Genomic DNA, 27,395 nt, shown 5'->3' on the forward strand with positions numbered 1-27,395 from the left:
CCACAGTGTTATATGTGCACCCATGTTCATAGCAGCACAATTTGTAATAGCTAAAACTTGGAAGCAGCCCAATTGCCCATTAGCTGGAAAATGGATAAAGAAAATGTTGTTTTTTTATAAAATGGAGTACTACTTAGCCATAAAAATTACAAATTAGAGACATTTATAGCTAAGTGGATGCACATTGAGGCAATACTCTGAAGTGAAATAAACAGGACACGCATGTGTAAATACTGAATAGTTTCTCTAGTGTGAGAAACTGAAAGTGTAAATAAGGACTAAAAGGTATAATAGATAATGTGAAATAGGAAGAAAGGGGGCAAAGGGCAAGGGAAAATGGGAGGTGTGGGGGAAAAGAAAGAAGGGAATGGAATTAGTATGAGAAAAGGAAAAAATGGAAATAAAGTCTTTGTAAATTGATAGGGGTGGAGGAGTTGAAGGGAGGGCAGGGGAAGGGTGAAAAATAAGAACCAAGAGAGATTTTGTAAAGGTGCAAATTTCCAATGATGAATGTCATTATATTGTATACCTAAAATGTACCAATAAAATAATATTAAAAAAAAAGAAATGCAGGCAAAATCACCAGGATAGAGGAAGCCATATTCATGCCAATAAGAACAAGGAAACAATACCATTTTTAAAAATAAAAATCAAACTACCTTGGTATTGACACCTAACAAAGAGTATGCTATATTTTTCCTACAGAAATCATTAAGCCCAGATAATTGAAAATTCTATTAGAGAGAAATGTAAAGAAAGAGACATAAAAGAACAAATGAAATAAAAAGAATAAAATTGGGATTAAATGGTAGCTCACAGTTAAGCTGCAAAATATAGCCTCTCTGGGACCTGGAATCTAGACATCTGGAAAACAATCTGATAAAGAGAAAAAAAGAAGTCAATTTCTGATAATTAGAGTGGAGCTGACAGGAAATCTATAAACTATAGAAAATCTTAAGAGAGAACATAATGTAGAGAAAAGAATAAAGCAGGCTAGAAAGCTGACCTTGGCTCCTGAAGAGGGGGAACTGTGTCCTTTAACCCAAGGTAAGCTCAGAGAAGGTCAGCAGCTTCAACAAGAAAGTGGATTGGGCTGGCACTGCTAACCTCAAGAAAAGTCTAAGGCTACTGTAAACTATATGTACAATTAAATAAAATGAAGAGGATCAAGAGATGAGTGGAGAGAAGGGAAAAGAGATGAAAAATGAATTAATATGCAGTATGTACATGTATCAACTTCCCACAAAGAATGTAAATGCTATATACTATACACATGTACTAATAAAAAAAATAAAGTGTATTAACAATGGTAAAAAAAAAAACCAGCATAGAGTTTTTCTCTGAAAATGACTCCTTCCATAAGGCAAGCTAAAGGTGGAAAAGTTCAGTGCAGCCCACATCATATTTGAGAGGATTTAATCAGGAGCCTTTTTGGGAAGGGACTAATTATTTAAGACTGAGCCATAGGACAACAACACTTCAGCATTTCTGGTGCCACTCTGTCACCCTACCACAGTGACTGGGTGTGAGACAGCCACAAGACACAGTCATGAAGAGGAAATAGGTGAGAGGCCAAACAGGTCACGAGTATCTTTTGGAGGTGGGTGGGTCTCAAATGGCAGCAGGTTGATTGAATACCAGCTCCATTACCTACATCCAGAATGAAACTGAGTAGTCTGCTTGCTTTTCTCATCTACAAACATGAACAAGGATATGCCTCAGCTTGGATGGGTGCTACCACATGTGATATAAGGATAGAGGGCTCATTAAGGATAGGGCAAAGGGAAGCACCTCACAAACCCAGAGGCTGTAAAGCTAGGCAGAAAAAGCCTTGACTTGCAAGAGACAGAGGGACATGGAAAGGGGGAGCTGCCACAGTGACTACAACCTTAGAATAGACAGCACTGCCTGATATGTCCAGTGGAAAAGGTGGGGCAAGATTTAGCATTCACACATTAAAAACAAGTGTGGAAACAAAATAGAACTTGGTAGTGACTTATTATCCCTATCCTATATGTGGTGGAGTCAAATATTGCAGACCCTGAAAAGAAACCACTCATGAAAAAAAAAATGAAGAAAAAAATTTTAGACTCATTTCATTTTTTTCTTGATTTTTAAGTGAGTATATTTTCCTTTGTATCTTGTTTATTGTTATTTTAATCTAATTCTTTTAATTTCCCTTTACTCTTTAACAAGATCCTTCATCTGACTTTTATTTCCTCCTTATTTTAGTTTTCTTTATTTTTTGAAGTTTACTTCTTTCATTCTTCCATTTTGCAACCCATCTTTAATAGTATACCATTGTTTTATTAATCTCTATTCATTTAATTCTATGCTATTAATGTGGTATTATTTTATATTATTAATAGTGGATATTTAATAAACATTTACTGTAAAATAGTGTTTGGTTTGTCTTTTTGCTATTGGTTAGGGTGGCACAATGGTAGCTTTTATTGGTTCATATGGTATGCCATTATCCACATTGTCTTTGACTCTATTATTATTGTGGCTATTGTTGCTATTACCATGGTAGCATAGCTGTTCCTATTATCTGTTTTATTTTTTCTTCTGTATGCTAATATCTGGTATGTATTTATGTTACCAATACACTGTAGTCCATTTCAAGAGAACAGGGTGTAGAGACAATTATACAGCATATTTCCCTTTCAAATTTACAGAGATGGTTAGGATCTTGGGCCAGAAGTAAAGGCCTATAGATAGCTACACCCAAAGTGAATCACTGAAAACCAGATACTAACAAGATAGCCAGATTAGCAACAAAATCTTTCACTAAAGCTTGCAAACTGCAGCACATACACACATGAAAAAACAATAGAAACATGAGAACTCAAGGCAAAAACATGCTTCCAAAAAGTCCCAACACACCCAAAGTGGGAAAATCCCATGAGGCATCAACAGGTAGGAAATCAAAAGCCACACAGCTGAATTATGTGAAATGATAAAAACGGAGAAAAAAATAGATAAGGTGCTCAACAAATTCAAAGACAATATAAATAAACAGAGAACAGATTTCATAAATAAAACAATGAGTTTATAGAAGACACTAATAAGAAACTATTTGGGCTAAACAAAATGATACAAAACATAAATGACCAGTTTAGCAAAAAATTAGAGTCCGTGAAAATGCAGTAAAAAGAAATCCAGATAAAAATTCTATTGAAAGTCTGGGCAGCAGAGGTAAGCAACGTGAGAACAGTGTGGGAGAACTAGAAGATAGGGCTGAGGCCATCGACTATGTACTCAGAGATATGTTAAAAACAAGAGAACATGAAAAATGGATCCAAAAGCTGTTAGGTGTTGTAAAGAAGACTAAACTAATATTAATTGGAATTAGGGAAAAATCAGAAAACAATAAAAATGGCATTAAAAACCAGCTTACAGAAATCATAGCAGCAAATGTTCTACATATGGGTAAAGAATTTAATACACAGATCACTGAGGTATATAGAACCAACCCCCTCAAAAAAAGAAAAAAATTTGTCAGTGATACATCATAGTCAAAATGCCAGAAGTCCAGCACATAGAATCATAGAAAGCAGTTAAGAGAAAAGTAATGAATCACTTATAAAGATAAATCCATTAAAATTATAGCAGACTTCTCAACATAAACATTACAGGTCAGGAAAGCCTAGTGAAGCGTTGCAAATGCTAAAAGAATATAACTTCCAACACAGACTGATATATCCTGTAAAACTATCTTTCAAAATTCATGGAGGTATAAGGTATTATCATTACAAAGAGAACTAAGCTAGCACTCCAAATATTTTTCAAGGATATTCTAGAAAGAGAAAATGAAGCCAACAATGCCAGGAAGTCTAGCCTTCTAGAAGAAGATACTGGGCAAGGCGAACAGTTAAACAGAAGGAGGGGGAAATGAATAAACAACAGGAAAATAATACAATGACAGAAATAAGTCAAAAACTTTCAGTAATAACTCTCAATATGAATGTTCTCAATCATCCAATCAAAAGTCAGATTGGCAGAGTAGATCAAAAAACAAAACCTAACTGTATGCTGTATAAAATTAACACATTTAATCCCAACAGAAATTCATAAACTAAAAATCAAAGGATGGAAAGCAATGTCCCATGTAATAGGAGCTCAAAAACACACAGGAGTAGCTATCGTATTTTCAAACAAAGGGAACTTCAAACCAAAACTGATCAGAAGAAGCAACAAAGATCACTATATAATGGATAAAATGAACAATTCAAGAGGAAAAGATAATTATAAACATATATGTACCAAACCCAGCCACATCCAACTTCATAAAACAAAGGCTGCTGCACATAAATGATCAAATAAACATCAAGATAATTATATTGGGGGACCTCAGTACCACAGTCACTTAACAAAGAAATATCAGACTTGATCCACACCTTCAAACAAATGGACTTAATAGATATTTACAGAGTGTTCTACCCAACAACAACAAAATACAAATTCTTTTCAGTAGCACGTGTAACTTTCTCCAATACAAAACAAATACTAGCCCATAACCCATGCTTAAGTAAATGCAAAAGAATCAAAATTATTCCATGCATATTATGAGATCATAGAGTACTAAGAGTAGAAATCAACTGCAAAAGTAACCATAGAAATTATGTAAGCACATAGAAGTTAAACAATACTCTCTTGAATAATCAGTGGGTCACAGAAGAAATCAGACAGTTCCTAGGATCAAACAATAATGCAAGTAGAACATAAGAGAGCATATAGGACAGAATGAAAGTACTTTTCTGAAAGAATGTTATAGTTGTGAATTCCACATCAAAAGAACAGAGCAAGTCCAAATAAATAACCTAATGGTGGACCTCAAGGACTTAAAAAAATAAGAACACTCAAAATCCAAAGCTAGTACAAGGAAGGAAATAAAGATCAGAGCAAAAATTAATGAAATTGAGACTAAAAAATACAAAGTATAAATCAAAAAGCTGACTCTTCAAAACAATAAACAAAATAGAAAAACACTTAGCCAATCTTCTCCAAAAAGAAGGGGAAAAAGACCCAAATCAATGCAATTACAAAGGAAAAAGGCTAAATCACAATGGACACAGCTAAAATCTAGCAGATTATTAGTAAGTACTCTGAGAGACTGTATCCAATAAATTAAAGAATGGACAGAGACCTAGATACATATGAATTACCAAAATTGAATCCAGAAGATAAAATTCCCTGATAATCCAATAACAGGCAGTGAAATTGAGACAGTAATAAAAAAAATTTGCCAACTAAGAAAATCACAGCACCCAATGGATTCAATATTCAATTTTACAAGAACTTCAGTGAAGATATACTGTTAATATGCCTCAAACCCTATAAGGAAATTGAAAGGGAAGGAATACTCCCAAAAGCATTCCTGGAAGTTAGCATTAAACAGATTCCAAAACAAGACATGGATGCAACTAAAAAAGAGAACTATATGTGAGCCAATCTCTTTATGAACAAAAACTCAAAAATCCTCAACAAGATACTGAAAACAGAATGTAACGAATCATCAAACAGATGATGCATTATGACCAGGCAGGCTTCATCACAGGGATGCAGCGATGGTTCAACATATGCAAATCAAAAAATGCAATATATCACGTAAATAGAAGTACGAACAAAAATCATATGATCATCTCAAGAGCCAAGTTATTTGCAAAATCCAAAACATTCATGATAAAATCCCTGAAGAAAATATGCATAAAATAACCTTACCACAAACTGATAAAAGCCATTTATGACAAACCTACTGCCAATACCATATTAAATACGAAAGAGCTGAAAACGTTCCCTCTAAGGTCAGGAACAAGATAAGCATGTCCACTGTCACCACTCCTATTCAGTATAGTACTCTAAACATTAGCCAGACCAATCAGGCAAGAAAAATAAAGGGATACATACAGGAAAGGAAGAGGTCAAATTATTCTTATTTATAATGATAGGATACTTTATAGAGCAGACCCAAAAAAATTGCAACAACTCCTAGAATAACCAAATTCAGCAAAGTACTACGATACAAAATCAGCACAAAAAAATGAATAGAATTCCTGTACATCAATAATGAACTCATCAAGAAAGAAATTAGGAAAAAAAATTCACAATAGCATCAAGAAAAATTAAATACTTAGAAATTAACCTAACCAAGGAAGTGAAAGACCTTTATAAAGAAAACTACAGTACTATGAAAAAGATCGAAGAAGATATCAGAAAATAGAATATATCCCCTGTTCCTGGATAGGCAGAATCAATATGGTTAAAATGGGCATAGTTCCAAAATGATTAATGCAATCCCAATCAAAATACCAACAGCAGTTCTCACAGAACTACAGAAAACAATCCTAAAGTTCATATGAAACCAGAATAGACACAGGATAGCAAAAGGAATCCTGGGTAGCAAGAGAAAAGTGGCAGGCCTCACAATCCCAGATTTCAAGTTCTATTACAAAACTACAGTGATAAAAACAGCACTGTCCTGGCACAAAAACAGACATGTGGGTCCATGAAACAAAACAGAGGCCGTAAAAACAACCCCAGACACATCCAACTCGTTGATCTTTGACAAAGGGGCCAAAAGTCTATGTTGGAAGGAAAGACAGCCTCTATAGCAAATGCTGCTTCAAGATGACTCAAGCAAGACCCATATCTCTCACTGTACACTACACTAAAATAAAAATGGATCAAAGCCTTACCTATTAAAAGAGAAACACTTAACCCTGTAGAAGATTTTTTTTTAAGTGAAATTCTTGAAGTAAATAATGGGCAAGGACAAGTAATGAAACAAGGTCTTTCTGACAGAACCCCAATGGTACAACAAGTAACATTTAGAATGAACAAATGGTATCATATCAAATTAAAAAGCTTTTGGATAGCAAAAGAAACAACTAAGAAGACTGACAAAACAACATACTGAATGGGAAAAGAATTTTGACAGCAACACCTCAGACAGAGGACTAATATCTAGAATATAAAAATAACTCAAAAAATTAGACCCTCCAAAATAAAAGTCTGATCAAATATTGAGAAATGGATAAATAGACACTTCTATGATGAAGTACCAATGGCCAATAAACACATAACAAATTTTGAGATCTCTGGGCATTAGACAAAAGCAAATTAAAACAACACAGAGATTCTATCTTACTCCAGAAAACATGGCTATCATCAAAAAAGCAAATAATAAATACCGGTGAGGCTGCAGAAGAAAAGGAACACTTTTACATTGTTGGTGGGAATGTAAATTAGTATAACTACATGGATGTCACCATGGAGAATCCTCAAAAAACTAACAATAGAAATTACATATAACCCAGATATTCCCCTTGTAAATATTTTCCCAAAAGATTTAAACACATGGTATTACAGGGATAAATGCATATCCATGTTTATAATAGTCACAACTCATAACAGCTGTATTTTAGAATAGCCTACATGTCCATCAACAGATGAAAGGATAAATAAAATGTGGTATTTATACACAATGGAGTATTTCTCTGCCATAAAATAAGATAAATTTGAGTCATTTGTAGGAAAATGGAAGCACATTGAAACTATAATGTTAAGTAAATTAGGTCAGATGCAGAATCTTAATCATCTCATGGTCTTTTATATGAGAAACCAAAATGTAAATAAAAATTAAAGAGTAAAATAAAAAAGTAGATAGAAAACAGAGAGATAAGACTTTCACAAAAGAGAAGGGGATCAAGAGATGGAGAAAGTGGAGGGGAAGGGGATGAAAACAGAATTATGATGTGTTATGTACTTGTACAAACTCTTCATGATGAATGTTATCCTATGTACTCCAAACATATACTAATAAAATATATAAAAAGGAATAAAATTAAAGAATTACCTTTTGTGAATTCTTTAGGAAGTTTAAAAATGGCACATTTGTAAGACATCTATATATGCATATATTTGTTTGCTAACTATTCAGAAGAAAAATACAAATGGAAAAACATATTCATTACCTTTCCAAATGATCCTTGACCAAGAACTTTGAGCAGTTCAAACTGTGCAGGATCTGCTTTCTCATATCCTTCCTTAACATGATGAGTAATAGGAATTTCTTTAAATATACCTTCATCCTGTAAAAAATAAATCCAAACAATATTCAAATCTAGTTTCAGTATCATGATTTCCAACTCCCTCAATCTAGCATAGAGATGTTTTTAGGCTAATAATATTCCGATTTCTCTGTTTTTTAACTTAACATGTAGATACACCACCACCACTACCTTTCCTACCATATTATTTCATGTCAAGGGAGGCATGTAAAATGAAATCTGTATTTTAGCTTTCCAATAAGGTAGCAATAAAATGCAAGTGTAAACAACTGTGTCAAGACCTTCACTAGAGTTTGACTTAAGAGGTAGAGGCAGAGAAAGACGAGTTAAATAAACCTTGTAGGGAATGGCAAAAAATATAAACTTCAAGAGCTCTTTCAAACAGTATTTGACTATACGCTTTTAAATATTTAAATGTCCAATTAGTCACATCAATGCAAACGAAACTGGCAAAGACAAATAAAATTTTCAGAGCCCAAACAAGTTTTTACGTCGTGACCCTAATTTTATTGAAATTTTAAATGTAAATCATATGCAAGATTTCCGACTAACTGGGTCATCCATAAAGGAAGCCACCCAGGAAGTGTTTCTGCCTCTTGATACAGTCTCAGCTGCGATGACTAATTGTGATTCTACTCACTAAAGACAGCATAGTAGCAATTACAAATGCACCACATATCACAAAATTACAGGGGTAGAAAGGATATCTAATCCAATCTTCTCACTATATATGGAACAAAACTGAGACAATTTGTTTATATGAGTTCTTAATCACAAAGTCTACAAGTCTTTGCAGCTTCCATTATACCATATTAATTCTTGTCTGAGAGTAAGAATGTTCTTGATCTAAATTGGTCAAGATTCATCCTAACTGATTTACTTTTCAATTAATTGATTAATCAATGGTGGTTGTGGACAAATTGGACAAGTGTATGGTCTCAAATTAGACAGACTTCATAGCAGCTAAAATAACTTCCACATCATATAGATAATCAGCCATTCACTTTCTCAAGAGAGTTATATTGGCAGAGGAATTGTAGTTTTGGATATTATGACCCACTACTTAAATAGAAAAGAATAATTATCAACTCTAAAAATACATCAATGGGTGTTTCTTACGTATCAAAATAGGATTTCACCAGATTCTTTTAAAAACTCAGTGATTTATAAGTATGTTTCTAAAAAATAAAATTTATTGTACGTGAACTTCCCTAAATGAAATGGGCTTAAGAGTATTTTTTCTTGGGCCGGGGATTTAGCTCAGACCCGAGTTCGATCCTCAGCACCAAAAAAAAAAAAAAGAATATTTTTTCTTTTTTTTTTCAGTGCTGGAGATTAAATGCAGTGCTAGGCAAGCATTTTACCACTGAGCACTAAAATCATGTACTTTTTAAATGCAAAGATAAATCAGATATTCTGGTCATGTGCCTGTAATCCCAACATTGGAGAAGCTGCAGCAGGAGGGTCATTTGAGCTGGATAGTTCATGAATAGCAAGATAGTGAGCCAAAAAAAAATGCATACATATATGCATTACAGCTGAAATTTTTGGATTCTATTAAAATTTGGCATATTTGTAAGTATTGTTGGAATATATGTATCCCCCCCAAAAAATATATTGTATACTCTAATTGATATTATGGTTATCTGAGTTTTCATCTATGTATATTAAGAATAATTACTCGTTCTGAAGAGCATTGAAAGAACACTAGAAAAAGGATCAATAGACTTTAAGTTTTGTTCCTACATCTGCCATGCTAATGTTAGCAGCCTTGGCCAAACTGCAAATGATGCTGTACTTCACTTTTCTCACATAGCTACGGGGATTTGTTAGGAGGGCTTTTCAGGTCCCCTACAGTCTTGTGACCTATATTGAATACAATACAAGAACTTTATGGTTAAGAAGGCAATTCAGGTCCCTGGCATTTTTAAGATCATCACTATGAGCATGAATGATAATGACATCAGTTTTTTTTTAAGAGTTCAGATTTAGGAAACAACTGTAATCTAATTAGTTTCACCGGACCAAGGCAAGTCTTCCAAATGAAAATGCTTGTCCAAAGACTCTTCTTCCTTTTATTAAAATCCACACATGCCTATGCTTTAGAATGCAATATGTCTTTCAGTTTTCAGCAACAGTAACCTAAAAATCTCCTAACAAGAAAATCTACGAGATGAAAAAGACCTCTTTGCCCAGCAGACAGCCACCTTACTAGAGGGAATGCGGAAGGCCCCTACTAGTCAGGGATGTCTGCTACATCATACAGTATCATTCTACTGTATCTTATTGTTTTGTCTTTCTTTTCCACTGGGCTATGAGCTTCCTCAATGCAGATATTACCACATTCGGTTATGTGTTCCTAAACACTCAGCATAATAATCATTTGATTGTATAGGAGCAGAAAGGCAAAGCAATCCTCATAATTTTATAAAAAATAAAAGGAAGAAAAATATACTTTTAAAAAGAAAAATAACCTTTAAAAATACATACATAACAGAGACATGACTGGGGGTATCACAATCCCCAACTTGAAACTATACTACAAATCTACTGTGATAAAAATAGCATGGTACTGGCAAAGAAACGGACCTGAGGATAAATGGAATAGATTAGAAGATGCAGAAACAACTCCAAACATACTCAGCCACCTCATAGTTGACAAAGGAGTCAACGACCCTCACTGGAGGAAAGGTAGCCTATTTAATAAAGGGTGTTGGAAAAACTGGATTTCAACCTGCCAAAGATTAAAACTAGACCCATATCTATCACTATGCACTAAATGAAGATCAAAGTGGATTAAAGATCTAAATATTAAGACCGAAACACTAAACTTGCTGGAAGATAAGTTAGGTAGAACTCTTGAAGACATTGGCATAGGAAAAGACTTAATGAACAAAACCTCAGTATCACGGGAACTAGCACAAAGAATCAACAACTGGGATCTCATCTTATTAAAAAGCTTCTGCACTGCAAGAGAAACCACCACCAGAGATAGGAGACAACCTACAATGTGGGGAAAAAATTTTAGCAGCTGCACCTCAGACAAAGGACTACTCTCTAGAATATATAAAGAACTGAAAAAATCAGACCCCCCAAATTTAAAGACCCAATTCAAAAATGGGCATCTGAAAGGAACATACATTTTTCAGACAAAGAAGTAAAAGCAGCAAATAAGCAAATGAAAAAAATGTTCAACATCACTGGTCATTCAAGAGATGCAGATGAAAACAACACTGAGATTCCACCTCACTCCACAAAGAATGGCTGCTATCAAGAAATCAACCAATAACAAATGCTGGCGGTGGTGTGGGGAGAAAGGAACTCTTCTCCATTGTTGGTGGGAGTGTAGACTGGTGCAACCACTGTGGAAATCAGTATGGAGTACCTAAAAGAACTAGGGCTAGAGGTCCCATTTGACCCAGCTATTCCTCTGCTGGGTATCTTCCCAAAAGAATTAAAACAATCATACCACAGAGATATATGTGCACCCATGTTCATAGAGGCACAGTTTGTAATAGCTAAAAGCTTGGAAACAGCCCAAGTGCCCATCAACTGGCAACTGAATAAAGAAGGTGTGCTTTTTTTTTTTATAAAATGTAGTACTACTCAGTCATAAAGAATGAGAAACTAGAGAAATTTATAACTAAATGGATGCATATTGAGGCTATACTCTTAAGTGAAATAGGACACACGTGTAAATGCCGAATAGTTTCTCCAGTGTGAGAAACTGAAAGTGTAAATAAGGATTAAAATGTTTAAAATGAATAACTGATAATCTGTAATAGGAAGAAAAGGTCCAAAGGGGTAGAGGAAGTGGGAGGGGAAGGAGAAAGGAAAGAAGGGAATGGAAAAATTATGAGAAAAGAAAAAAATGGAAACAAAGTCAATATAAATAGGGAAGTGTGGAGGGGGTGAAGGGTGCACAGGTAATGGGGAAAAAATAAGAACCAAGATAAATAATGAACAGTACAAGCACCCAATGATAAATGTAAACATATTGTATCCCTAAAATGTGCCTATAAAAGAATTTAAGCAAAAAGAAATACATACATAAAGGTAACTACATGAGATAATGAATATAGTAATTTACTTAAATAATCACTTCACCATTTATATCAAATCATGTTGTGCCCTTTACATACAATAAAAAAAGTTTGTTAATGGTAAACTTAACCAATAAAAAAGATCAAAATTATTTTCAGGACCTTTTCATAACAATATAATTTATATCCAGAATTTTTCAGGGGTAGGTAAAATATCACCTTTAGTAAGTAATTGTTGATATTCAGAAAACCTATGAAGACTCAACTATAACCAAACTGGTATGCTCTAATTCTATTACCATTGATCATTTGTTTAAATTCTGGTAGTCAGAAATTCTATAACCCTAGATAAACATTGATAAAGTACTAAATAAAAGAAATTGTAAAATACCCTATGGCTCCATTCTTTTGGTAGCTGATTTATTTAGGGGGAAGAAATCATCTGTTAATCAGAACAAGAAAGAGATGAGAGCAACCTACTGGTAATGTACCTAATTATAAAATTTTCATAAGATTGTGGAACCAACTTTCATAAAACAAGTCAAAACGAAGAAAGATTTTTAAAGACTAAATTTGTTGGGTTTTATGTAAGAAGACAAAATCCATCTCTTCAAACATTCACTTTATTTGAGGGTAGATATACCAGTTTAGTATAAAAAGATAACCCTGAAATTGTTTACTCTACTTACAAGAAACAGCTTGTTTCCTTTACTATCAAATATTAATAATACCTACTCCATTTATTTCAGATCTCAGCTACAAGAGGAAAAATTAAGAACTTTGAAAACTATAAGCCATCAAAAAATTTACATTAAGGAACTTATTTATTTAATTCATCTTTGTATACTCCATCATGCTGCATACATCCACCTTATAGTTCCAGTGCCAAAATTTTTAGTTGAACGGTAATTGGCCATCTGAAAGTTTTACATATTTGTTCCAAAATTCCAAAGTTTTACAAGGGTTCCAAAATTTAAAGAAAGGGAAATGAATAGAAAGCAGAAATAAGGCACTAGCATTGTAAGGGAAGAAAAATATTGAAGTGCAGCTAAGTTACAATGTCCACCAAACTGGAAAGTTAAAGGAAGGAAAAACAATTCACCATACAGTAAATTAGAGGAAAGATCAATAGGAAGTATGGAGAAGTTCAAATACTTCTCCAAATTACAAATTTCATTGGTTTAAATATATCTTACTATACACACTAATTGGTTTCGCTTATGCTACTAGTTTATCTTAGTACACTAAAAAGAAAGATTTGTATTACTATGTTTGTTTCTATCTTATAAGAATCATTTTGGTTTATGTCTTCTACTCTGAGTAACTACTTTGATGAAAATAATACATAGTGTAATAACTATTGTTATTTGTTTATTTTTTATTATAAAATATTGTTTAATTTTCATAAAATAAAAAAAATCATACAGAAAGCAGAACAAGTCCCAGTTTGAAATGCTCCCTATTTAATTTTCCATATGAGGTTAATTATGTAAAATGTACTTTTGAAAGACTCTTTAAAAGAATTCGTAAGAGCCATATACTAAGAATGGCTTTCAAAATGAAATGTAGAGATTATGATACCAGAAAATCTGTTTTTATTTATTTTTTAATTAATTTTATTGGCACATTTTAGATACACAATACAGTTACATTCATCATTGAAAATCTGCACATTTACATACTCTCTCTTGGTTCTTATTTTTTCCCCATTCTCCTGCCCTCCATTCAACCCCTCCATCTCTCCCTATTTACAAAGACTTTGTTTCCATTTTTACATTTTCTCATATTGATTGCATTCCCTTCTTTATTTTCCCTTACCCCTCCCACTTCCACTTTACCCCATTTCTTCCTATTTCACATTATCTATTATACATTTTAGTCCTTATTTACACTTTCAGTTTCTCACACTAGAGAAACTATTCAGTATTTACACATGTGCATACTATTTATTTCACTTAAGAGTATCTCATCAATATGCATCCATTTAGCAATAAATGTCTCTTAATTTCTCATTTTTTGTGGGTGAGTAGTACTCCATTTAAAAAAAAAAAACATATTTTCTTGAACCAGTCTCCAGTTGGTGAGCATTTGGGCAGCTTCCAAGTTTTGGCTATCACAAATTATGCTGCTGTGAACATGGGGGCACATATATCACTGTGGTATGATTCTTTTAATTCTTTGGGGAAGATACCCAGAAGGGGAATAGCTGGGTGAAATGGGACTTCCAGTCCTACTTCTTTGAGGTATCTCCATACTGATTTCCACAGTGGTTGCACCAGTCGACACTCCCACCAGCAGTGGAGCAGAGTTCCTCTTTCCCCACAGCCCCACCAGCATTTGTTATTAGTTGATTTCATGATCGCAGCCATTCTTTCTGGAGTGAGGTGGAATCTAAGCATTGTTTTCATTTACATCTCTCGAATGACCACTGATGTTGAACATTTTTTCATAAGTTTATTTGTTATTTCTACTTCTTTGAGAAGTGTCTGGACTTTTCAGATGCCCATGTTTAGGTTGGGTCTTTAAATGTGGGAGGTCTGATTTTTTAAGTTCTTTATAGATTCTACATAGTAGACCTTTGTCTGATGAACAGCAGGTAAAAGTTTTTTCCCAGATTGTGGGTTGTCTCTTCACACTGTTGGTGGTTTCACTTGCAGTGAAGAAGATTTTTAATAGGAAGAGATCCCACTTGTTAATTTTTTGTGCTAGTTCACGGGCAACTGAGGTTTTGTTCATAAAATCTCTTCCTATACCAATGTCTTCAAGAGTTCTACCTAAACTTTGTTCCAGCCAGTTTAGCATTTCACTTTTAATATTTAGATCTTTAATCCATTTTGATTTTAGTTTAGTGCATGGAGAGAGATTTAGGTCTAGTTCTAATCTTTAGCAAGTTGAAACCCAATTTTTCCAGCACCATTTATTGAAGAGGCTATCTTTCCTCCAGTGAAGGTGTTTGGGTTCTTTGCTGAAGATGAGGTGGCTGAGTGTGTCTGGGGTTGTTTCTGCATCTTCTAATCTGTTCCCCTGGTGCTCAGGTCTGTTTCTTTGTCAGTACCATGCTGTTTTTATCACAGTAGCTTTGTAGTATAGTTTCAAGTTGAGGATTGTGATACCCCCTGCCATGTCTCTGTTGTCTAGAAATACTTTTGCTATTCTAGGTCTCTTCTTGTTCCAAATAAATTTTTGGATTGTTTTTTCAAGGTCTGTGAAGTAAGCTGCTGGAATTTCAAGTGGAATTGCATTGAATCTATATAGCAGTTTTGGAAGTATGGCTATTTTCACTATGTTGATTCTTCCTACCCAGGAGCAAGGGATGTGTTTCCATTTTCTAATACTATCTTCAATCTCTATTTCAGAGTGCAATAATTTTCAGAGAAGAGGTCTTTGATTTCTTTTGTTAGGTTGATTCCTAGGTTTTTCAATTCTTTAGATGCTATGGTGAAAGGAATTGTTTACCCTATTTCTCTCTCAGTGAGTCTGTTGTTCAAGTACAGGAAAGGTATTGATTTTTGTGTGTTGACCTTGTGTCCAGGTACTTTACTGAATTTGGTTATTAAGTCTGGAAGACTTTTGGTGGAGTTCTTGGGGTCTTTCATATACAGTATCATGTCATTTGCAAATAATGACAATTTGACTTCTTCCTTTCCTGTCTTTATTCCTTTTATTTCTTTATCTTGTCTAATTTCTGTAGCTAATGTTTCCAAAATTATATTGAACAGGAAAGGTGATAGTGGAACTCCCTGTCTTGTTCCTGATTTTCTTGTGAAGGATTTCAGTTTTTGACCATTTATTATGATATGAGATGTTGGGTTTTCATAATGGCATTTTTATTTTGAATGTACATCTTCAGTTGTATGTAACAGTTACATGTCTGGCTAATAAAAATTTAACTCAATTTAGAGACTACATTGCTGACCCTATACTATTAGAATCTCAAAAGTGTTTAATTGTAAACTGAATCTTCTTTAAAATTTACAAGATAATGGTAACAATAAACATATGTATTTAATCTTACAGAATAGCTTCATAAGGTAAATATAAATGGATCATAAGCTACCAAATTTAAGTTGGCTTTTATATTCACAACATATAAGAAATTAACTTATGTTAGCCATCTACCAAAGAAGATGATAACATATTTTTCCTAAACTTGACATTGTTAGAAGTAGGGGACTAGATGATTTTTGTATCAGATATCTTTTATGAGCAATGTGTTACTTAATTCTTACCAAATGGGAAGATTTTCTAGAAAAATAGAAAATCCCTCATGAACAATATAGACATATTAAAATTACACCTACTATATATTCCATCTTTGCTGATTATATGCTAGATATTTATGGAGTGTGAGAAATATTTTATTAAACTTTCCTTGTTTTACATGAAGAAAAGAGATGAAATTACCATGCAAATTTAAAGGAATAATAGTTTAAATGAAATTGCTTAGTTATCCAAATGAGTCAATTAAAAATAAACTAACATCAAAACACATACATTTTTCAGGTCAGAGGATTTAACCTAGGTCCTTAGGAATGCAAATACATGCTCGACCACTGACCTATACCCCTAAATTTAAAGTTCACATTTAAAGAACACTGTTTAAAGACTCTGTGTATCACAGAGCAGTCTCTACAATCCTACATTATTTTAAAACAACAAAAGTCAACAACATCATACAACTATCAGCATCATATTAGTATCAACAACCACAACCAAGAAATTCTATGTATGAAAATATTTCTTAAAAGTAATAAATTTATATGGTTAGTGTTCCTTATCATTCATATAGATTTATTATACAAATTAAGTACCTTAACCATCACAAAAAAAGTACATGGTGTCAAGGAGAGACCACAAGTCAAATCCCTGACACTGATTAGAGTTCCTTATTCTCAAAAACTTCAGAAATCACCTTCTACTCATTGAAATTGACTGTACATGATAAATAAATATTAGCATCTAGTTCTGCACATTTTGAGTTGTTCCACTAAAAACTGTACTTCATGACTAATTTTTTATTAAAATTAAGTAAATATATGACACTCACTCTATGTGTAAGTCTATGTATATTGTAGAGATAAGTGAGGCATATAAGACTCCAACTACCCTTGATCAAAAAATATCTACACATAGGCATATAATAGTTAAGATTCCAGAAACCCAACAGAAAAACAACATTCTACAAACAGTTATAGAAAAGAAACAAATCACATAAAAAGGAAAGCCCATCAGAATCACAGCAGACTTTTCAACACAAATCATCAAGGCAAGAAGAGCTTGGAGTGATGTATTTCAAGCTCTAAAGGAAAACAGCCTCCAAACCAGATTGATGTACCCTTCAAAACTATCTCTCAAATTTGATGGAGAAATAAGATACTTTCATGACAAAGAGCACCTTAGGAGCTTCATGAATACCAAACCAGCACTCCAAAAAATTTTAGACAATATCCTAGGAAAAGACAATGAGGACCCCAGGAAGCCCAGCAGAATGAATCCATTGGGCATGACAAGAAATTAAACACAAAGGGGAAGAATCCAACAAAAAGAAAGGTCATAACAATGATAAATCAATACATATCAGTTATGACCATCAACGTTAATGGTCTCAATTCACCAATCAAAAAAATACACTATCAAAATGGGTCAAGAAGCAAGATCCAACAATAGGCTGCATACAAGAAACACACTTAATTCAAAAAGAAACTCATAGACTGAAAGTTAAAGGGTGGAAAACAATACCCCATGTGACAGGAACCCAAAAAAAAGCAGGAGTAGGTATTCTCTTTGCAGATCAAGTGGATTTCACACCAACACTGATCAAGAGACACAAAGAAGGACACTACATCCTTGTAAAGGGAGCAATCCAACAGAAAGAGATGACAATCATAAATATATATGCACCAAACACTAGGAAACCCAACTATATAAAACAAATATTAAAAGAAAGGAAAAATCAAATAAGCACTAATACAATAGTAGTGGGGGAACTCAATACCGCACTGTCACAAAAGGATGGATCAACTAGACAAAAAACAAGCAATGAAATATTGAAACTTAAACTCTTGAACAAATGAACTTAACATGTTTACAGAGTGTTCCACCTCACAAAATCAGAATACACATTCTTTTCAGCTGCACATAGGTCGATCTCCAAAACAGACCATATACTGGCTCATAGAACATCTTTAAGTGCAGAGGAAATGAACTTATCCCTTGTATATTATCAGAACATAGTGCAATGAAATTCAAGATCGATACCAAAAGAAATCACACAAATTTCATAAACACATGGAAATTGAACAACCCACATCCGAATAAGCAATGGGTCACAGAGGAAATTAAAGAAGAAATCAGACAATTCCTTCAATTGAATGACAATGACAATACAACATATCGGAATCTATGGGACACAATGAAAGCAGTCTTACGAGGGAAATTCACAGCAGTGAATGCTCACACTAGGAAAACAGAGCGATCCTAATTAAACAACCTGACGCTGAACCTCAGGCGGCCACAAAAAGAACAGCAAGACAAACCCAAAGTTCATACAAGGGAGGAAATTATAAAAATCACAGCAGAAATCAATACAATGGAGACTAAGAGAACGATACAAAAAACAATGAAAGCTAGAGTTGGTTCTTCAAAAGAATGAAAAAATTGACAAACCCTTAGCCAACCTTATAAGAAAAAAGGAAAGAAAAGGCCCATATGGATGCAATTAGGAATGAAAAGGATGAAATTACAATGGATCCAGCAGAAATCCAGAGGATCATCAATACCTACTTAGAGAACCTATACACCAATAAGGTGGAAAACACAGGAGAAATGGACAGATTCCTAGATTTGTATGAATTACCAAAGTTGAACGAAGAAGACTGAAAAACTCTAAAAAACCAAATATCAACCAATGAAATTGAAAACATCATTAAAAACTTACAACTAAAAAAAGCCCAGGTCCTCATGGCTTCACTACTGAATTCTACAAGACATTTAGAGAAGAAATTCTGACACTACTGTTTAAACTCCTCAATGAATTTGAAAGGGAAACAATACTCCTGAATTCATTCCTGGAAGTAAGCATCACCTTGATCCTCAAAGCAGAGAAAGACCAAAACAAAAAAGAGAGCTATAGGCCAATCCCACTAACGAACATAGAAGCTAAAATCCTTAATAAGATACTGGCAAATAGAATGCAGAAGATCATCAAGAAGACCATACACCCTGACCAAGTGGGATTCATCCCAGGGATGCAGAGATGGTTCAACATACGCAAATCAATCAGTGTAATACACTGCATCAGTAGAGCCAAGGACAAAAATCAAATGATCATATGAATAGATGCACAAAAAGCATTCGACAAAATCCAATACACATTTATGATAAAAACCCTACAAAAAATTGGAATAGAGGGCCGGGGATTTAGCTCAGTGGTTCTGGCACCTGCTGCACAAGCACAAGGTCCCGAGTTTGATCCCCGGTACCAAAAACAAACAAACAAAACAACAACAACAACAAAATAAATCGGAATAGACAGTCTCTACCGCAATCCAATAAGAGTCATCTATGAAAAACCAGGAGCCAATATCATACTAAATGGTCAAAAACTGAAATCCTTTGCACTAAAATCAGGAACAAGACAAGGATGTCCACTATCACCACTCCTGTTCAACACAGTTTTGAAAACATTAGCCAGAGCAATTACACAAGAGAAAGAAATAAAAGGAATATAGATAGGAAATGAAGAAGTCAAACTGTCATTATTTGCAGATGACATGATACTGTATATAGAAGACCCCAAGAACCCCACCAAAAGCCTTCTAGATAAAATAACCAAATTCAGTAAAGTACCTGGATACAAAGTCAACACACAAAAATCAATAGCTTTACTCTATGCAAACAACAGACTCACTGAGAGAAATACGGTAAACAATTCCTTTCACAATAGCATCCAAAAAACTGAAATACCTAAGAATCAACATAACAAAAGAAATCAAAAACCTCTTCTCTGAAAACTATGGCACTCTGAAAAGAGATTGAAGATGTTATCAGAAAATGGAAAGACATCCCTTGCTCCTGGGTAGGAAGAATCAGCATAGTGAAAATGGCCATACTTCCAAAACTGCCATATAGAATTGATGAAATCCCAATTGAAATCTCAGCAGCACAATTCAAGGACCTTGAGAAAACAATCCAAAAATTAATTTGGAAGAAGAGACCTAGAATAGCAAAAGCAATTCTAGGCAACAGAGACATGGCAGGGGGTATCACAATCCCCAACTTGAAACTATATTACAAAGCTACTGTGATAAAAACAGCATGGTACTGGCAAAGAAACAGACCTGAGGACCAGTGGAACAGATTAGAAGATGCAGAAACAAAGCCAGACACACTCAGCCACCTCATCTTTGAAAAAGGTCCCAAACACCCTCACTGGAGGAAAGATAGCCTCTTTAATAAGTGGTGCTGGGAAATTGGGTTTCAACTTGCCAAAGATTAAAACTAGACATATATCTCTCACCATGCACAAAGCTAAAATCAACATGGATTAAAGATCTAAATATTAAAATAGAAATGCTGAACTGGCTGGAACAGAGGTTTGGTAGAACTCTTGAAGATGTTGGTGGAGGAAAATGTTTTATGAACAAAACCTCAGTTTCCCGTGAACTAGCACAATCAACAACTGGGATCTCTTCCTATTAAAAAGCTTCTGTCCAGCAAGAGAAACCACCAAGAGTGTGAAGAGACAACCCAGAGTCTGGGAAAAAATTTTTGCCTGCTGTTTCTCAGACAAAGGTCTACTACCTGGAATTCATAAAGAATTTAAAAAGATCAGACCTCCCACATTTAAAGACCCAACCCAAAAATGGGCATCTGAAATCTACAGACATTTCTCAAAGAAGAAGAAATAGCAAATAAACATATGAAAAAGTGTTCAACATCACTGTTCATTCATGAGATGTAAATGAAAACAATGCTGAGATTCTACCTCACCCCAGAAAGATTGGCTGCTATCATGAAATCAAGTAATAACAAATGCTGGTTGGGCTGTGGGGAAAGAGGAACACTGCTCCACTGCTGGTGGGAGTATAGACTGGTGCAACCACTGTGAAAATCAGTATGGAGATACCTCAAAGAACTAGGACTGGAAGTCCCATTTGACCCAGCTATTCCCCTGCTGGGGATCTTCCCAAAAGAATTAAAAGAATCATACCACAGTGATATATGTGCCTCCATGATCACAGCAGCATAATTTGTGATAGCCAAAACTTGGAACTAGCCCAATGGCCCATCAACTGGATAATGGATCAAGAAAATATGTTTTTCTTCTTAATGGAGTACTACTCAACCATAAAAAATGAGAAATTAGAAACATTTATTGTTAAATGGATGCATATTGAGGCCATACTCTTAAGTGAAATAAATAGGACACACATGTGCAAGTACCAAACAGTTTCTCTAGTGTGAGAAACTGAAAGTGTAAATAAGGACTAAAAGGTATAAAAGCAATGTGAAATAGGAAGAAAAGGGGCAAAGGGGAAGAGGCAGTGGGAGGGGTAGGGGAAAGGAAAGAAGGGAATGGAATTAATATGAGAAAATGTAAAAATGGAAACAAAGTGTTTGTAAATATGGAGGGATGGAGTCGTTGTAGGGTGGTAGGGAAAGAGGGAAAAATAACAACCAAGAGAGATTATGTAAAGGTGCAAATTTCCAGCGATGAAGGTCATTATATTGTATTCCTAAAATGTACCAATAAAATTACTTTTAAGAAATAAAATAAGTCTATGTATGTTCAATACACATACACATACACATGCACACATGCATTTGCAGATACACATTTTGTTTCTCCTGTGGTGTGTGGAATAGTGTTTCTTTGTTAATGTACTAATGACAAAATTAGGTCAATATTCCTCACTCTCTTTCATAGTTCTTATAGTCCTTTTATGAACTAAAGACATAAATATACTATGCCTCTTGATCTATATGATCTATAGATAAATCTCTATAGATGGTTTCTACCAAATTTATATTTCATTACACTTGCTATTTCAATGTTACTAATATTGAAAAAATTACAAAAGCTAAAATGACATTATATCTCTCTTTTTGTCAAACTAAACTGTTGTTTCATGGCAACTATCTGCAGAAATAATCACATAAAATATTTGAAAGGAGAACCTTGGACAAACTCTGTTTAAATCTCTCTGATGGGTTCTATGTGAAACACAGTTATGAATAAGTTTCATAAGAAGAAAAAGCCAAGATTGATTTTATTTACTACTAAATGAGAAAATAATGGTTCCTGTACTCTCCTTAATTTCCATTTCTCTGGATCTATATAATATATGGCTAACCTAACAGGTGACACACTGTGTCATAAGCCTTGATTGTACTATTTGCTAATTTTAGCACCTAGTATAAATCACAAATCTCTCCAAATTTCAGTAGAACATTCAATACAAATAAAGGTGTTACAAAGTACTATCTCTGAGGCTCACTGTATATTAAAAAATAAGCTATAACCCTATAAAAGTATTCATGGAAATGAGAACCATAAAATTAAAACATAAATGCAGGTGCCTACATTAGTCAACCCTTTCCTAAAATTTTTAAGAATATTCTCTCATAAGCTAGATATTGTAAAATGAGAGTCTAGCATATTGGCCTTGCATAGAATAACCTAAGAGCTTAAAAGTCTTTAAAACTAGCTAGAAACTTCTGAATTAACTTAGATTTAATCTTTTCTGGAAGCTAGAAAATGGATTTTAAATTATTGCATGCCATATTTATAGTTCATTATTTCCAAGTTAGATTTGTTTCTTCCCCAAAGTTTAAGATAATTTTACTTTTATTAATTGAAAGGATTCTGTATTTAAGTAATATAATTACTCTTATGTTGGTTAAGTCCAAATTTAAACCATTATACCTACAATAGGTTAATCTTATAGCATGTGAATTATATTTAAATTTTTTATTGAAAAATTTTCATGCACAAAAATTTCTGAGAAGAAAATATGTTCTATTCTTTGAACTGCAGTTAATTTATTAATAATTACATCCACTTATTACTTACTTACCTGAATAAGTTCCTTTAGCTGATAGGAGTTTTTCTCCTTTCCCATTAGTGTCTTTTCTTATATGGTAAAAATGATGCTTAATAAATTAACATGCATACTTACAAGGCAGGAATCTGCTTCACCCTCATCCATTGGTTCATCAACCATTTTAAGACCATTTACCTGAAAAATAGTGTTCAAAACTTGAAGTTCAGGAGTATTAAGACAAGAGTAATAACTCAGAAAAATATCCACAGGCATTTCCTTTCACAATCTAACAAGGTCCAAATTACAGAAAAACAAAAGACACAAAGATACTTATAACAGGTCACTATTAATATGGTTCTCAGACTGTTAGTGAGTATCCCTGACTTTTTCAGAACTTCAGGCCTCTCTTTCATGTGGGTCACTTCAAATTTCATGAGATACTATATAGAAAAATAAACTATAAGAGACAGAACCATATGCTCACAGAAACAAAATCATTTAAACACACAAAGCACAACGATATTTATACCTTCTCTCCAACCAATAATTAAAGAAAAAGTAGATATTGAGGACATAGATCAAGGGTCTCTAATCTATAATCTATGGGCCAAATCTGGCCTGCCACCTACTTTGACACAAAATGTTACTGGAACACAGTCACACTCTTTTTTTTTATACTATCTTTGGTTTTTTTCACACTATAAGAGCTGAATTGAACAACTGTGACAGAGATCCTATCCTGCAGGGCAAATACGTATTATTTGGTCATTCAGAGAAAAAGTCTTCCAATCCCTGATCTAAGGTGTTTAAGAAGCATGCAATAAGCAGTCTGGTCTTTAAAAAAAAAACACAAATTTTATCACAGACCATTTGTAAGAGTTCAGAGGGAAAAATGTAAATTAATTAGAGCTATTGATAAAAGCCAAAGTAGAGTAAGCCCACTAAGCCTATCTCTCGCTTAAGTATAAACTAAAAATGCTAGGCAGAATGTAAAAAGAAACTACCTACGGATTCTAGCAACTAACAGGACCTAGTAGGAGAGAGCACACCATCTGAAAAAAAATTTAAAACTCCAACAAGTTTCCTAAGTTTATTTTCTACCTTATACTCTAAATTTGACCCAAGGAGAGGCTGAGACTTATATACTCTAGGCATGAACAAAAATACCCAGAAAAATCCCACTCTGTGGACACTGTATCAGAAAAAGATGCACTTTTGAGTTGGTGTACATAGGAGAACCTTGGTTTTCTAAACTTCGACTTTCTCTTTTTCAACTATCAGCATTACTCTAAGGCAAGCATCAAATCAAGAGAAAATCTACCTATCTGGCCTAAGAAAGCAAGAAAAGAGACTCTCATGATTTAAAAAAAAAAAGTGTGGGGATAATATCAGTTAATTTTTTTTTCACTTTCAATTTTACTCCAAAGGCAGCCTCAATGGTACAGGGCTACGTGACAGCATGAAAGACTAAGTCTTTGAGAGAAATGAGAAACTTACCGCCCCCCCCAAAAATCAAAAAGAGCCTATTGGAACTGGATAATTTGGAAAAAATCACAGGACATAATTTGAGAAAGAGATCCCCTAATTCTGTGTATGAAGCAATACAAGTTTTGGTCTCAACAGCAAATGCATATATAGGGAATATAGACAAAGAAGAATAACAAAGATGTTGAGAAATGAATTTAGCATCAACCACTGCTCAAGTCTCAGACTATTCACTTTATTACCAAGTGTACAGAGCAGCAAATGTAGAGTACTGACACAAATCCTCTGAAAATCAATGTTAGGCCAATTATACAGAAAGATAACTTGGAAGTCTGAATCAAACAAGATAGATTGCTTACTAAAACAAAAAAAAAAAATTCAATGGTATCAATTCCATGATAGCTCTAATGTTCAAATAAATGTCAAGGATTTTAAAAAAACTACCACAACTATGCTTTTTTGGATAAAAATAAACACACATGAATGGAATGATAAGCTTTCAGCACAGAAATAGAAACTATAAAAAGAATCAGACATAATCTAAAACTAAAAATCATAATAAATTAAGTTTTTAAAAATACTGAATAGGCTCAATAAAAGAATACAGATGGAAGAGGAAATAGTAAACTTGACAATAGAGAGTAAAAATCATCCAATATAAAGAGAATGAAAATGATTGAAAACAAACTACTATACAATCTAGGAATCCCACCATTGGTCATAAAAGAAGTGATCAAAATATATGGTGAATATTTAAATTGAAAAAAATTTCTTACAGTGAAAGACACATTGTCATTAATTCCCTTCAAAATTCTCTCATTTTGAACCCATCCTATGGTTCTTTTCATTTTTTTGAAACAGTTCTTAAAATCCTCTTCTATGCATGTCTATAAGATGTGATAAAAAAATGTGGTGAATGCTGCTCCTGAGTGACATCCAAATGGAAGGTAGGCTTGTAAAAAATTACAGTGTGTTTTATCCACCTTATTCAACAGATCTGGCACCATATGAATTTGGGATGCTTCACAGAGTCAAAATGGCTGTGAAAGGTAAATATTTTGAGTAAATTCAAGACTTTGAGGCAGCCCAGGTTTGCACTACTAAAGACACTCAAGAAAGAGGATTTACACAAGAATTGCTTCAGAAAGCATCAAGAATAATGGGATAAATGTGTTCAAAGAAAAGGAGAGTATTTGTGAGGGGGATTAATGGCAATGTCTTCTACTGTAATAAACTTTTAAAAAATTTAAACATTTGCCATACTTTATCACAACTCATATCCAAAGGAAATAAAATTGACATGTCAAAAAACACCTACACTCCCATCTTTTATTGATGCACTATTCACAACAGACAGGATATGGAATCAACCTAAGTATCCACCAACAATGAATGAATAAAAAGAAATGTGTTATTTATAGACAATGTTATACTCTTCAACCATAAAGAAAAAAACCAGGAAATCTTATTATCTGTAATATAACTGATGGACTTGGAAGACCATCCAGGGAGATAGGTTATGCATATAAAGAGAAATACCACATGATTCACTCACATGTTTAATCTAAATCTAAAATAATTGATCTCATAGATTTCAAGAGCAGAACAGTGATTACAAGAGTCTGGGGAAAATGGGAAAATGGAGGTGGAGAAGTCAATCAACAGGTATAACGCTATTGCTACATAGGAGAAACAAGTTCTGGTGTTTTATGATATAGCAAGATTGGTATAATTAACAAAGATGTAATATGTATATAAAAATAATTAGAAGAGAAGACTATGAATGTATTTATCATAAATTATAAAGTTTAACATGATAAAAATGCTAATTACCTTGAGTTGATCACTACGCAGTATGTACATGAATCAAAATATCACATCATATTTTATAAAGGCATACAAATATATATCAATCAAAAAGTAAACAGCTTCAGAGATGTGAAATAATATCAGGTGATCTAAAATCCATGTCATTAACTTTTCATTTAAAAAATAGAAGTCTTAATGAAAAGATAAAGAAATAAAGACAATCTTATTCATATGAAATGTTGAGAACAAGGAAATCAATAGAAACAAAGTGGATTAGTGGTTTCTAAGGACTGGGGTATGGAGAGGTGGAGGTAGAGCTAATGAGTACAATATACCTTTTTATGTGATAAAAAGTTGTAAAATTGTGGTGATAGTTGCACATATTTTTAAATATAATAGAAAAATTGGAATTTACATTTTAAATGGGTGAATTACATTTTATGTGACACATCTCAAAGCTGTGTGGGTTGTTAGTTTTGTTTTCTTATTTGCAGAGCTAGAGATCAAGCCCAAGTCCTTGTGCGTAATAGCAAAGTGCTCAACCAATGAAATATATCCCCAATTCCTCAATAAAGTAATTTTTAAAAAGAAACAGTGGTAGAAAGTTTCTCAAATTTGCTGAAAGATAAATTTACAGTATAAAGAAGTACAGTGAACCCAGAGCAAGATAAAACTAAAGAAAAATCAGCCAAAAATGTATGTTAATTAAGTTACTTTAGACCAAAAGAAAATGGGAAACAGCTTCTCAGCTTTTTGGCTAAGATCAAGTGTAGAAAAAAATGGGAGAAAAATTCTTGAGAGAAAAATATTAAATGAAGGAGAACATCAAATTGAATGACTGTACATTCTTCACGAGAAGTGATGGGGGCCAAAACTACTGGAAAAACATTTCCCTAATAAAAGGAAAAATGTTAACACACAAATCTGTGCATTAATGTTTA

At 33.7% G+C, this 27,395-nt stretch overlaps 1 protein-coding gene across 11 annotated transcripts in view; it reads right to left on the minus strand.

Annotated features, from left to right (window-relative positions):
• Rps6ka6 (ribosomal protein S6 kinase A6) overlaps positions 1-27,395 on the minus strand; it is a 238,506-nt gene that overhangs the window by 167,443 nt on the left and 43,668 nt on the right. For 10 of the 11 annotated variants that reach the window (XR_015445581.1, XM_087196622.1, XM_087196629.1 and 7 more), the window contains 2 exons: positions 23,296-23,355; positions 7,977-8,093 (listed from right to left, as the gene is read on the minus strand). Coding sequence is in view for 9 of the 11 variants with exons in the window: in XM_087196622.1 (XP_087052748.1) it covers positions 7,977-8,093; positions 23,296-23,355 (177 nt within the window). In the remaining 2 variants the exon portion in view is untranslated. The remainder of the gene's footprint in view (positions 1-7,976; positions 8,094-23,295; positions 23,356-27,395) is intronic. The other variant, XM_087196632.1, reaches the window with a different exon arrangement.

Source organism: Heterocephalus glaber, unplaced genomic scaffold (genome assembly GCF_053883595.1).
Source record: "Heterocephalus glaber isolate CG9 unplaced genomic scaffold, H.glaber_assembly_v1.0 deba00001613, whole genome shotgun sequence".
Taxonomy (NCBI): Eukaryota; Metazoa; Chordata; class Mammalia; order Rodentia; family Bathyergidae; genus Heterocephalus; species Heterocephalus glaber.